The sequence below is a fragment of the Callithrix jacchus genome, chromosome 4 (assembly GCF_049354715.1).
Source record: "Callithrix jacchus isolate 240 chromosome 4, calJac240_pri, whole genome shotgun sequence".
Lineage (NCBI taxonomy): Eukaryota > Metazoa > Chordata > Mammalia > Primates > Cebidae > Callithrix > Callithrix jacchus.
The window spans coordinates 164,947,033-164,961,354 of record NC_133505.1 but is presented as its reverse complement, the minus strand read 5'-3'; the positions used below and the strand labels follow the sequence as shown (position 1 = coordinate 164,961,354).

At 39.1% G+C, this 14,322-nt stretch overlaps 1 protein-coding gene across 25 annotated transcripts in view; it reads left to right on the top strand.

Moving 5' to 3' along the window:
• SERAC1 (serine active site containing 1) overlaps positions 1–14,322 on the top strand; it is an 84,847-nt gene that overhangs the window by 30,127 nt on the left and 40,398 nt on the right. For 19 of the 25 annotated variants that reach the window (XR_004742192.3, XM_035297055.3, XM_008995306.5 and 16 more), the window contains 2 exons: positions 6,922–7,035; positions 9,345–9,507. Coding sequence is in view for 24 of the 25 variants with exons in the window: in XM_035297055.3 (XP_035152946.1) it covers positions 6,922–7,035; positions 9,345–9,507 (277 nt within the window). In the remaining variant the exon portion in view is untranslated. The remainder of the gene's footprint in view (positions 1–6,921; positions 7,036–9,344; positions 9,508–14,322) is intronic. The other 6 variants (XM_078370388.1, XM_008995303.5, XM_078370387.1 and 3 more) reach the window with 1 other exon arrangement.

The window sequence follows — 14,322 nt, the reverse complement described above, 5'->3', positions numbered from 1 at the left end:
CTTTTCACTTTCTTGAGAGTAACCTCTGAACCCCAAATGTTTTTAATTTTCATGAAGTCTGGACAGGCATGGTAACTTATGCCAGTAATCCTAGCACTTTGGGAGGATGAGTTGGGATGATCACTTGAGCCCAGGAGTTTGAGGCCAGCCTGGGCAACATAGCAAGACTGTCTCTACAAAGAACAAAAATATTAGCTGGGGCCAGGTGTGGTGGCTCACGCCTGTAATCCCAGCACTTTGGGATGCCGAGGGGGGCAGATCACGAGGTCTGGAGTTCAAGACCAGAAGGGCCAACGTGGTGAAACCCCGTCTCTACTAAAAAATACAAAAATTAACTGGGCATCGTGGCTCGTGCCTGTAATCCCAGCCACTTGGGAGGCTGAGGTAGGAGAATTGCTTAAACTGGGACCCTGGAGGTGGAGGTTGCAGTGAGCTGAGATTGCATCACTGCACTCCAGCCTGGGCTACAGAGCGAGACTCCATCTCAACAACAGCAACAACATAAACATTAGCCAGTTGTGGGATGTGCACCTGTGGTCCCAGCTTCTCAGGAGGCTAAGACAGGAGGATCACTGAGCCCAGGAATTCAAGGCTGTGGTGAGCAGTAATTGTGCCACTGCACTCCAGCTTGGGCAACAGGACAAGTCTCTGTCTCTAAAAAAAAATTAAAAAAAACATTTTTGATGAAGTCCAATTTATATATTTTCTTTTGTTGTTTGTGCCGTTGGTGTCAAATCTAGGAAACTCTGGGGCTCTCACGCCAAGTAGTTTCTTAACTGAATCTGTATTCTTCCCATCTCTATTCTCATGCCCTGCTTTTCATCTCAGGGATCCGCATCAATTTCAGCAGGCCTATCTAACATCTGATAGTTTCAGCTTTGTGGGGACCCCGCTATTTATAGACCGAGTCTTGTGGACTTGGGTGCTTCCCTGTATTCTGCCGTAGTGTCTCCCACTCCCATCACTGACTTGTCTCCTGCACCCCCATGCTGGGCTCCTGGGACCTGGCCTGACATTACTATTTAGTTAATATTCCTCCACCTTCTATAGTGTTCTGTAACATTACATTTTGCCAAGTGAAGAGAGGGAAAATGGTTTAATACTCCATGCCACTTTGATTTTTTTTGAGATGGACTCTTCGCTCTGTTGCCCAGGCTGGAGTGCAGTGGTGTGATCTCGGCTCACTACTACCTCTGCCTCCTGAGTTCAAACAATTCTCCTGCCTCAGCCTCCCGAGTAGTTGGGTCTACAGGCATGTGCTACCACACTGAGATAATTGTTTTGTATTTTTAGTAGAGATGGGGTTTCACTGTGTTGGTCAAGCTGGTCTTGAACTCCTGACCTCAGTTAATCTCTCCTTGGCCTCACACAGTGCTGGGATTACAGGTGTGAGCCACTGCACCCAGCTTCACTATACTGCTTCTTTGCACAGAATTCTTGGCCTCAGCCAGTAGTTTAAAGAGTTATATCATTTAAATTGGCCTTGTGCATATGTATGTGTGTGTTCATATTAATGCATCATGTGTTTGTGTGTTTTAATATTCACCACTTTCAAGAGGCCCTGGTTCTTCTGACAACTTCTTCAACTCCCTCCCCTTCCCATTTTAAAGATCTTCCCCTAACCAAAGTTTTTCTGAAAAAAAAATTCGTAGTAGGACCTTTTTTTTTTGAGATGAGAGTCTCACTCTGTCACCCAGGTTGTAGTATGGTGGCACGATCTCGGCTCACTATAACCTCCGCCTCTCAGTGATTCTCTCACCTCAGCATCACAGGTAGCTGGGACTATAGGCGTGCACCACCATGCATGGCTAATTTAATTTTTTTTAATTTTTGGTAGAGACAAGGTTTCGCCATGTTGCCCAGACTGGTGTCAAACTCCTGGGCTGAAGAGGTCCATCTTCAGAGTGTTAGTATAACAGACAGGAGACACTGTGCTCAGCCCCTGTGACTTTTTAATTTCATTCTTTACACTATTCCAATTCAGTATATTTAGGAACCGTAGATCACACTGGAAATGATGAAACTGACATTTGAAACATTTCCTTTCTACTTGGGCAGATCGCAGACACATACAGTTTCGTCCTTTATGTAAATACGTTGTTTCTAGTATTTTTTTTTTTAAATAAATGCTTCATGTTTCATGTTTCATGAAGTACCTTTGTTTTTCCACTTGAAAGGCACTAGTTTCACTTTGATTTGAGTCTCTGTTCTTTTTTTTTTGTAAAAGAAAAAACAAGAAGTAGCGTATCTTTAATTAATTTAATATTTAAGTAAATATTTAATTCTAAAGTCTCATCTCTTCAGGCCAGTAAGCACTCCTTTTTAGTTATTTGTTTTTTCTGAGATGGAGGCTTGCTCTGTCACCCAGGCTGGAGTGCAGTGGTGCAATCTTGGCTCCCTGCAGCCTCCGCCTCCCGGGTTCAAGCAATTCTCCTGCCTCAGCCTCCCGAGTAGCTGGGACTATAGGTGCGTGCCACCACACCTAGCTAATTTTTGTATTTTTAGTAGAGAGGGGGTTTTACCATGTTGACCAGGATGGTCTCGATATCCTGACCTCGTGATCCGCCCGCCTCGGCCTCCCTAAGTGCTGAGATTACAGGCGTGAGCCACTGCACCTGGGCTATGACAGCTTTTTTGTTTTTAAAAACTCTATTCCAGGATCTTGTCTAGTATTAAGCATTGCATGTGAGTCTTGTGTATTTGATCTCCTTTTTCCTGAAAATTGTTTCAGCCTTTCTCTGTCCTTGTGACATTGACATTTTTGAAGAGTACAAAGCAGTGGTTTGTAGAAAGCCCCTCAGTTTAGTTTGTCTCATGCTTCCTCGTGATTAAATTCGGGTGTACATTTATTACAGGAATACAATAGAGATTTTGTGTCCTTCCCACTGTGTCACACCTGGAAGCATGTTGATTTGTAGGAGGAGGAGATACTTTGAGATAAGGAGACTGTCCTTTTGCTCTTCAGACTTTCAGCCAGTAGTTTTATTTAATAATATCCTTTTAATGAATCTTGCCTGAATAACAGTTATTGCTAGGTGCTTGCAAAATGCTGAAATTTTCCTCCTAATTGTATTATTCCTTACTCACTTATTTAGTACTCTTCTGTAAGGAAAGCTTTCTTTCTCCTCCTGTTTCTTCTTTCTGCCTTACTTTCTAATCCAAATGGGATCATGCATGGGTGTTTTTACTCCATAGATTATAATTTATTACTATCCTATTCATACTGATGTTCAGATTGTCCCAGGTTTGGCTGTGGGAGTCCCTGCCAGTTGTCTCCCACATCTTTTGCAAATGGTTTCATTCATTATTTTTGGAGCAGTTGCTTATTTTCTGGTATTAGGGAATGTTCATCTTAACCTTTCCCTGTTCTAGCCCTAGAATCAGTTGATTTTTTTTAAGCAGCTTTGGTTTCTTTTAGGGCTAATGGTATTTAGTAAACAAGTTCTGGGCTAGGTCAGCTCATTGCTGCTGTCATTGCTTTTAGGCCTTCAGTGGGTAGAGCTGGGGAAAGAGGCAGCTTCATATGGTTCCATTCAATGTATACATTTTTTAGTGACATACCTGTGTGAATACTGTTGCTGCTTTGCTGAATAAGAGCGTTGAACTACGATCTAGTTTGCCCAAATATTGATCTCAAATCACTATGGCTGGGGAATACTGGAAAGCTGTATAGATTTGGGCTCACTAGTATGAGAATGTGCAACTTCACTGTTTGGGGACAGTTGGCCTTGAAAGAAATAAAGAATATAACCCTGTTTTCAAATAGCTGCAAAATGAGATGTGATATGAAAACAACTGCTTTTCCTTACTAACAGAATCACAGGTACTGCTAAAGTTACTGTGGCTTATTGTCTGTGTTCATAACCGAATACCATGCACAATGTTAGTCAGAGGTTAGGAAAAAACAAAGATAATTTTTTTTCCATCCAAGTTTACATCCTACTTGCCTTGAATCCTGCTTACCTAATACCCCTCAGGACCCTTGTTTAAAACTCCTGCTTTAGAATGAACATCATTTTAAAGCCTAGTTAGTTTGCACAAATCACGGAACTCTAAGGTTGTAACTTTTTATGAAGAAACACCAGACATTAGCTCTTATACATTACTGTTGCCTTTTAGTTTTTCTACCTATTGGTTTTTTTTGTTTTAGTTTTTTTGTCTTTTTTTGAGACAGGGTCTCACTCTGTTGCCCAGGCTGGAGTGTAGTGGCATGATCATGGCTTACTGCAGCCTTGACTTCCCAGGCTGGGTGATCCTCCCACCACAGCCTCCTGGGTAGCTGGGACAGCAGGCGTGCACCATCATCCCCAGCTAATTTTTCATAGAGATGGGGTTTCACTATATTGGCCAGGCGGTTTTGAACTCCTGGGCTCAAGCAATCCACTTGCCTTGGCCTCCTAAAGTGTTGGGATTACAGGCGTGAGCCACCACATTCAGCCTGTACCTATTCTTTATCATTGTTTTGAATATTGTCATTCTCTCTAGCCTTTTCTATGCATTTCTTTAATCCTGAGGAAATTATTTTTTGTTGCACTCATAGAATTTGATGTGTAGTGTTTCTTAAATCTTTATGAATTTATTTAGTCTTGTCATATCTTAATTCAGTATAAAGCAGCAGTAAGTATGTATATTTATTTTTACATGGGTTTAGAATATAATCCATACCACCATACTGTGAGTTTGTTCCTTTGTATTCATTCTTTTTTGCTTGTACTTCTTACTGCCACAAAATCTACCGATTCGTAAGTAACAAGCTTTGCTGACAATGAGAATGAAATGGGAACTGCACTCAACATCACACTGCCAAAATGGCCAAGACAATCAAAGTCCTAGATCATTTTCTTTGCCTTCTCCCCTGTCTGTCCTTGGGGGATTTAGAGTAGAAATAGATCAAATGATTCAAGGGTACAAGCTGGGAAGACGGGTTTGGAGGAGCCAGGATGTGGTGGTAAATCTTCAGGAAAAAATTCCTACCCTCTGACAGAGTTCACCAATCCACTATTTACCACTATCTCTGCCAGAGAAGGATGACTTTTCATGACTTAGCCATATCTCAATCTTCAGTTTAAATAATGTGACTCTCTGAGATCTAAGCATGTTTAAATTTAGAAAAACAATATTATATATGAGAAGACATGAATAAAAAGTATAGAGTGGCCAAAATTTATTTTTAGTTGGTTTACTGAACCATGGACCTTATAAATTAAAATGCGGAACTTTATGGATTATATTTTCTATAGAAAACACTGGGCTTTATATTACTATGTACATTTTTGAGTACATATAGTTGTCCTCTTTTGCCAGCAGGTGGGCCGTAAGCATGCAGTTATGACCCCAGCTCAAAAGTGAAACACTTCCAGAGCGCCTACAGCAATGCAGCAATACATCTTCTTTCCATTCTGTCTTTCCTACCCCAACACACACACACACACACACACACACACACGGTCTATCTCTCTCTCTACACACTGTTCTGTACCTTTTTCTCACTTAAGGATTATTGTGGAGATTGGTATGTATCAATGTAAGAAGAGACTCAAAATTTTTCAGACCTGCATAGCATTCCATTGTACTACTGTACCATAATTGATTTAACCCCCATTGATGAATAGTAGCTGGTTTTCAGTCTTTGTTATTATACAAACAATGTGACAGTGAGCAGACTTGCATTCTATAACTTTCCCTGTGTGAGCATCTCTGTAGGATCAATTATTAAAGGGCATGTGCACTTGTGATCTTGATCGCCAGTGCCAGGTTGTCCTCCATAGAAGTCATGCCATTGATATCACTAGCAGCAGGGTGCTGTACGTGCTTGTTTCCCCAGAACCTTGTCTGTCCAATAGATGACAAATGTAGTTTCTCAGTGTCCTTCCAATGTACATGGCCCTCATTATGAGCAGTGCTGAGCATTGTTTATGTATATTTATGAAATAAATATATAAACAAATATATAATTATATATGTCATATTTATTTTATATATAATGAATTATATTTAGGAATATACCTCTAAAATTAAAAATATAAATAATTTACATAGCACATATAATGTACATATTATATAACATATATATAATTTATAAATATAAAAACAGTATATTATAATGTATAATAAATATATACTATATTATACAAATATATAAATATATATAATTTATAATATATTTTTATATATTTTAGAGGCATTATATTTATTTTCCTAAGAACTTTATGACTTGCTTGTATTTCTATAATAGTGTTGGTATTTTTTGTCACTGACTTGGAGGAGCATATTGCATATTAGTGACATTAGCCGTTGATCTGTGATAAGAGTTGAAATGTTTGTTCTATTTTATTCTTTATGTTTTAATATCTGTTAGAAATAGTCCCTATTACTCTTTTGTTTTGTAATTTTTGTAATGATTTTTGTTTATTCTTCCATATGAACTTGAATTTCAACTTGAGAAGGATTAAAACCTCTGTGATCATTGTCATCATGATCTTTCTTTCTAACTTGTCCAATAATGCTTTATATCTTTTGAATCGTATTGATTATTAGACTTTAGGTAGGCTATTAGCAGAATCTGGAAAATAATAGACTGTACTGGCTACTGGGGGCTGAAAGAGATGACTCTAGAACATTCTGGGCTTTTCTTACTTGTTAAAGAATTGTGTGTTAGTCTTCATACTTTCAGACAAAAGGACACAGAGGAAAGACTTGAGGAGGACACGGAGGTCATGCTCTTCTCGAAATAATTCCCTATGTTTTCTATTCTGATAAGCCACAGCTTGCATAAAGTTCCTTTAAAGTTTCCGATATATTTTGAGTCCCTACACATTAGTATTTTCTAATACCGTATATTAGTACAGAGATTTTTTTTTTGTCAAACAAAAATATTAGTCACTATTTTTTCAGTAAAACTTTTAATTATTTTAATTTCAGGGTGGTTTATGGTGTTTTGGAGGAAATGGACTTCCTTATGCTGAAAGTTTTGGAGAAGTTCCTTCAGCAACAGTGGAAATGTTCTGTTTAGAAGCTATAGTAAAACATTCCGAGGTAATTTACATTTTCAAAATGTAGTTTACTTTCCATGATTGGATTGAAATAATGTATAGATTGATTCTTGCAAGGGAAGTAATCATCATTTATTATAAAAGGATAAAAGCTTTGCTGGGCGCGGTGGCTCACGCCTGTAATCCCAGCACTTTGGGAGGCTGAGGCGGGTGGATCACAAGGTCAAGAGATCAAGACCATCCTGGTCAACATGGTGAAACCCCGTCTCTACTAAAAATGCAAAAAATTAGCTGGGCATGGTGGTGCGTGCCCATAATCCCAGCTACTCAGGAGGCTGAGGCAGGAGAATTGCCTGAGGTTGCGGTGAGCCGAGATCACGCCAATGCACTCCAGCCTGGGTAACAAGAGTGAAACTCTATCTCAAAAAAAAAAGGAGAAAAGCTTTTCACTTGTTTTAAAATTTCTGCTTTCCTCCAGTTTTAATTGTTAGGATGATCTTGATTAGCACCAATAAATGAGATTCAGTTTTGCTAAGTATTTCTAAAAATTTATTTAATTTTAATTGCATAAAAAGAAAGTAGCCCATCATCTAAATGCGGCATTCACCTTTGAGGTATGCTGTCTTCTGCTGCCTTACTGAGATCATTTTTACATAATATTTACAGATAATTTCCATTAAAACAACTGCCAAAGATATGACAAGATAAAAGAAAAAACAGTCCAGGTGTGGTAGCTCACGCCTGTAATCCCAGCACTTTGAGAAACTGAGGCAGGTGGATCACCTGAGGTCAGGAGTTCGAGACCAGCCTGGCCAACATGGTGAATCACCATCTCTACTAAAAATACAAAAATTAGCCGGGCGTGGTGGCACACACCTGTAATTCCAGCTGCTTGGGAAGCTGAGGCAGGAGAATTGCTTGAACCTCGGTGGCAGAGGTTGCTGTGAGCCGAGATTGTGCCTCTGTACTATGGCTTGGGTGACAAAGCAAGACTGTCTCAAAAAAAAAAACAACCCAAAACCAAAAAAACAAAAAACCAAGGAAATACTAGATGACCATACTCTTGAACTGTAACTACCAAGGAAAAAGCAACAAACCTTGTAGTGCTCACAGTGCAGAAACATCACTCAGGAAATGTGTTTAAAAATAGTACATTTTTCCACCCACTTGTATCAAGTTTAATGTAGTAGATTAGTAGATTTTGCATTTGTAGCCAGCACCCTGGTGAGGTGAATGCAAGTGTTCCATCCCACATCAAGAGAAGCACCATCCTTGAGATTCTCAACTCGCAGTTTTGGGACACATTAGACATGGCTTAAAAGACATAAAGGTGTGAGTCATCTTTAGACTAGAAAGTCATCTTTAGTTCTCACCCATGAAATTAGGAACTGAGCACAAAGCAGAGGGAATCCTGTGTTGTTGTATAGAAGGGACTTGGGAAAACGTGCCCGGGTGTGGTGTCTCCTAAGCTGTTTTTTCTGAAGCAATAGCTGCATCTTCAGTAAAAAGGGCAGTGCATGGAATATAATAGTTACCTTTCCAGAAAGTTCTCAAATTACTGCAGATCTCACTTGATACATAGTATATCTAAAAGGCATACATTTTAAAGTACTTAAAATGTGCTATAATTTAATAACAATCCAGAAAATGAAAATTGCTGTTTGTGCATATGGTATCATGTCCTTGAGTAAAACTAGTGATGGGAAGAGGCAGGGCTGTGCCTAGTGACGTTAGAAAGACCAACTTGTTGGTCACTTCTCTTCCCTTAACTTAATATGCATGTTTGCTTTTTCTTTTGCCTGTTTTCTCCATTAACACTTCAAATCCCTGTTTATTTTTACTTGATCTTTCTAGCTCTCTTTTTTTAAAATTATATTTTAAGTTCTGGGTTACCTGTGCAGAACATGCAGGTTTGTTACATAGGTATATATGTGCCATGGTGGTTTGCTGCATCCATCACCTCGTCATCTACATTAGGTATTTCTCCTAATGCTATCCCTCCCCTAGCCCTCCAATCTCGATGGGTCCTGGTGTGTGATGTTCCCCTCCCTGTGTCCATGTATTCTCATTGTTCAACACCCACTTATGAGTGGGAACATGCAGTGTTTGGTTTTCTGTTCTTGTGTCAGTTTGCTGAGAATGATGGTGTCCAGCTTCATCCGCGTCCCTGCAAAGGACATGAACTCATCCTTTTTTATGGCTGCAGAGTATTCCATGGTGTATTTGTGCCACATTTTCTTTATCTAGTCTATCATTGATGGGCATTTGGGTTGGTTCCAAGTCTTTGCTATTGTAAATAGTGCTGCAATAAACATACGGGTGCATGTATCTTTCATTTATGTATTGTGCCAGATATCCACACATTGTGATAAAATCGAAGCAAATGGAGGCCTGCAACTACTTCAGAGGCTATACCGACTTCACAAGGACTGCCCTAAAGTACAGAGAAATATAATGCGTATCATTGGAAACATGGCTTTGAATGAACATCTTCATTCTTCTATAGTTCGCTCAGGTAACAGCTTTATATACTGAGTATGTTTTCCTTTGTTCTTCTACCTCTACCCCTCACGATATGTTCATTTTTCAATAGACAAAGCTCTACTTAGGGTTAGTTATGGGTCCTTAGAACATGTTATTTTGGTAGAGGCAAGGAATTGCTTGAGATTGTAGATAATCTAAGCCTAAGATAATCAGTGTTGTAGGTGATCATAGGAGAGCAGGTTTGCTATGATGATCATCCAATTGTTTACATAATTTTTTTTTAGAGAGAGTCTCACTGTGTTACTGAAGCTAGAGTGCAGTGGTGTAATCATAGCTCATGATAGCCTTAACTCCTGGGCTCAAGGGATCCTCCCATTTCAGCCTCCTGAGTAGCTGGGACTACAGGCATGTACCATTGTGCATGGTTAATTTGAAAAACTTTTTATAGAGATGGGGTCCCACTTTGTTGCCCAGGCTGGTCTCAAACTCCTGGGCTCAAGTGATCCCACTGCCTTGGCCTCCCATAGTGTTGAGATTACAGGTGTGACCCACCATGCCCAGCCTATAATTTTTGATGTGATTTGGTTAAGTAAGAGGCATAGTCAGACTAAAAAGAGATTCATTATATGATTAATGATTTTCCCCCTTGCAAGTAATAAACCAGCTGTGGGGAGATACTTAAGACCAAGCAGATATCCTGCTTTCTATCCTCTGACAGTTCCTGCCCAATCTAGTCTTTACCTTAATGGTTTCAGAATGAGCTCCAGCACACCCTCTGCATTTACTTTTCAGCATTTGACATTCTATTGGAAGCAAGAGCCCTTCTCTCTCCCTCCTCCCTCCCTCCATCTCCTCTCTCCCTTCTATGGATGGGTACATGAATTCCTGTTTTTAATAGTTTATAATTTATTGCCTTACTTAATAATTTGGTGCCAAATTGTTCCAGCTTTGACTAATGGGAGCCCCAAGCAAACTGGCCCATGTCCTTTATGATATGCCCACATTATTTTTGGGAGGCATTTCTTATTTTCTGGTATAGCAAGATATTTTGGCTCATTTCTCTGAAGAAACCTCTATCCTTTTAGTGGAGAATGATTCTTAGAGACCAAGGTCTAAATGATAGGAGTGTATATTGCTCCTAGGGAGTCTTTGCTTCTTGCCTCTTTCAGTAGAAAGAGCTGGATAATACATATACATATAATTTAGATATATATACACACATATACATGTGTACATATGTGTGTGTATGTATATGTGTGCTGTGGGATCGAGGGTACACTTTTCAAAACTTACTAATGTAATTATTGATAATTGTTTGGTTATGTTCATCTTGCTCTTTGCTTTCTCTTTGTCCCCCTTTTTTCTGCTTTTTCTAACTTTTCTTGTATTATTTGAGTGTTTGTTTTTAAATTCTGTTCTTTCTCCTCTTTTGGTGTTTTATGTTTGTCTGTATTTTTTAATGGTTGTATCCTTAACTAACAGTCTACTTTGAGTTAAGATTATACCATTTCATATGATGTAAGATCCTTACAACCCCATAATTCCGTTAACATCCCCTGCCATTCTTTCGAGATGGAGTCTCGCTCATCACCCAGGCTGGAGTGCAGTGGCACAATCTGGGCTCACTGCAACCTCCTCCTTCCAGGTTCACATGATTCTCTTGCCTCAGCCTCCCAAGTAGCTGGGGCCACAGGCGTGTGCCACCACACCTGGCTAATTTTAGTCTTTTTGGTAGAGACAGGGTTTCATCATGTTGGCGAGCCTGGTCTTGAACTCTTGACCTCATGATCCACCTGCCTTGGCCTCCTAAAGTGCTGGGATTTACAGGCGTCAGCCACCACGCCCGGCCATCCCCTGACATTCTTTGTGGTATTGTTGTAATATATTTTACTCTTATTTATAGACTTCAAATACATTATCATTGTTATTATTATTTTTTGAGACAGGGTTTTGCTGTATTGCCCAGGCTGTCCTCATACTCCTAGGCTCAAGCAATCCTTCTACCTTAGTCTCATGAGTAGCTGGGACTATATGTTTGGGCAGCTGTGCCTGGTTACATTGTTGTGATTTTTGTTTTAATAGTTGTCTTAGTTCATTTTGTGTTGCTATAACCTGAGGTTGTATGACGGAGGCTGGGTAATTTATAAAGCACAAATTTTTTCGTCTCTCAGTTCTAGAGGCTGGGAAGTTCAAGATCAAGGTTCTGACCATTGGTGTCTTGTGAGGATCTTATTGCTTTGTCATCACATGGCTGAAGACTGAAGGGCAAGCTAGCCTTCATGCTGCAGGAAGCCTCTTTTTTAATTTAAAAATTTTGAATTTAAGATTTTATGTACATGATAGTTGTTCATATTTATGGGATGTACATGTAATGATATTTTGATACAAGCATACAATAATATGCAATGATCAAGTCAGGGCAATTGAGATAGCATTCACTTAAAACATGAAGCCTCTTTTATAAGGGTTTAATTCTATTAATGTGGGAGGAACACTGATGGCCCAGTTACCTCTTAAAGGCTCACCTTTTCATACTGTGACATTGGCAACACTTGAATTTTGGAGGGAACACATTGAAACTATAGGAACAGTCCTGTGACATTTAAAGAATATAAGAAAGCAAAAATCTATTTTATTTGTGTATTTATAATCTCCAGTGCTCTGCCTTTTTTTCTGTATGTATGAATTTACATCTGATAATATTTCTCTTCAGCCTAAAGACTTTCCTTTAGTATTTCTTGTGTATTGGGTCTGCTGGCAACAAATTCTCTCACCTCATTATTTGAAAATGTCTTTAATTTGCCTTTATTTTATGTTCAGGAAAAGATACCTTCCCTGGATAAAGTATTCTTTGTTGACCACATGTATATGTATATACAAATATACACACATATATATATATTCTTTTTTTTTCTGTCAGCATTTCTAAAATGTCATCCCACTCTCTCCTGGAATCCATTGTTTGAATAAGAAATCTCTTTGGATTCCCAATTCTGTTCTCTTATATATAATATTTCCCCCCCCCGGCTTCTTTTGAGATCTTTCTGTATGATTTTTGACTCCGAAATGCCTAGGCATTTCCTGTCATATTTATCCTGCTTGGGGTCCACTGAACTGAGAGAATTAACATATGCATTACCTCATACATATCATTTTTTGTGGTGAGAACATTTAAAATCTATTCTCTCAGCAATTTTCAGTAATACGATACATTTTATTGATGAGTTGATGTTTTTATTCAAATGTGGAAACTTTCCTGCCAGTATATCCTCCAGTATTTATTCTTTTGTCCTTTTATCTTCTTATCTGTTTTTGGAATTTCAGTTATGTATATTAGACCTCTTTGTTCTGTTTGGCAGGTTATTGGGACTCTATTCATTGTGTTTCAGTTTTTTCGTCTGTGCTTTACTGTGTATTATTTCTGTTGACCTAGCTGCAGGTTCATTGATGAAATGGAGACTAAACGATTCAAAGCAGGACAAAGACCTGATCAAATCAGTATCTTATTATAGAAAAGAAAATCTCTCTTCTCTGAAACCTGGCTCTTCAGTCTTCTTGGTTGGCTTCAACATCTCCTGGATAGCCCACTCACCACCCTGGCCTCAATTCCATGACCTTGTCATCTTCATTGACTTCCTGCTCTGCCCCTGAGTTGTCAAGTACTCTACTCTTGAGTCATACATTGAACCTCATCACTGCCTGAAACCACTTCACCTAAAAATCAGCCCTGAGCACATCCTTCTTTCATCCAAGCTTGTTTTTGCATCTACCCCATAAGGACTGGTTTTCTTTTCTACTGAAGTCTTCTATCCACAGACCCCTTTATCCTTTCCCAATCTGCCACTCTTTTTATTCTTTACTTCCTCCCTGAACCCAGCTTATATTTCCATGGTCTGTTATTTCAGTAACATTTTGCCTGTACCTACAACTCCCTTTCCCTTCAATCCTGTTAGTGGTCTCTTGGTCAAGACCTTGATGAAACCTTCTGGCTGCTTACTCTGTGTCTGAACCTGGAATCATTGCAGACTGGTTTTCACCATGCTTATAAAATCACAAATTAACCTTCAGTGTTGTTCAGCAATTATGTTTCTCCAGTAAACATGCCTTAACATTCTTAGCAGTGACTATTGTAAATCTTCCCCATGTTCCTTGAACCTTCCACATATTCCTTTCTCTCAGAGGATGACTTCTCCTACTTTACTCAGGCAATTGAAGCCCTAAAAGAATGTTCTCACTAACAAAAACCAAACCCTGTTCTTTCCTTTTCTTGATAATAGGAAAAGAGACACCTCTTTTATAAGGCCTCCAGCCATGTTGGGGTCTGTCTCCTTTCACAGTCTCAGGAATGTATACTTTTTTCTGGTCTTACAGTCAGCTAGCTACTCCCTCTTAGCTGGACCCTCTGATCACATACATTGGAGGAAGATGTGAAAAACATAAACTACATCCCCTATAACATCCTCTCCTCCCCATTATAGCTAAACTTCTGAGAGTTACCCACCTCTACCTTCTTTTTGCTCAGCCTTCAAAGAAGGGCATTACTTCTTAATACTCCAGTTTGAATTCTGCTACCTTGCCCTGTTTGTTTGTTTCTCTTTAGGCATCCGGTGTCTTTCCCTGTTTTTATATATTTTGTATCAATCTTAGTATCAGATCTGCAAATTTTTGCCTTCAGATTTACAAAAGTTGGAAACAACCTAAATGTCTGCCAATAGGAATGAATAATGGTTAAACAATGGCATACTCATGTGATATAATACTATAGTTAAAAGGAATGAAGTTGATATATATGGAGAGCTCTTCAAGACACATTGCTGCAATACAGTCACAACAGTAGTGTGATTCC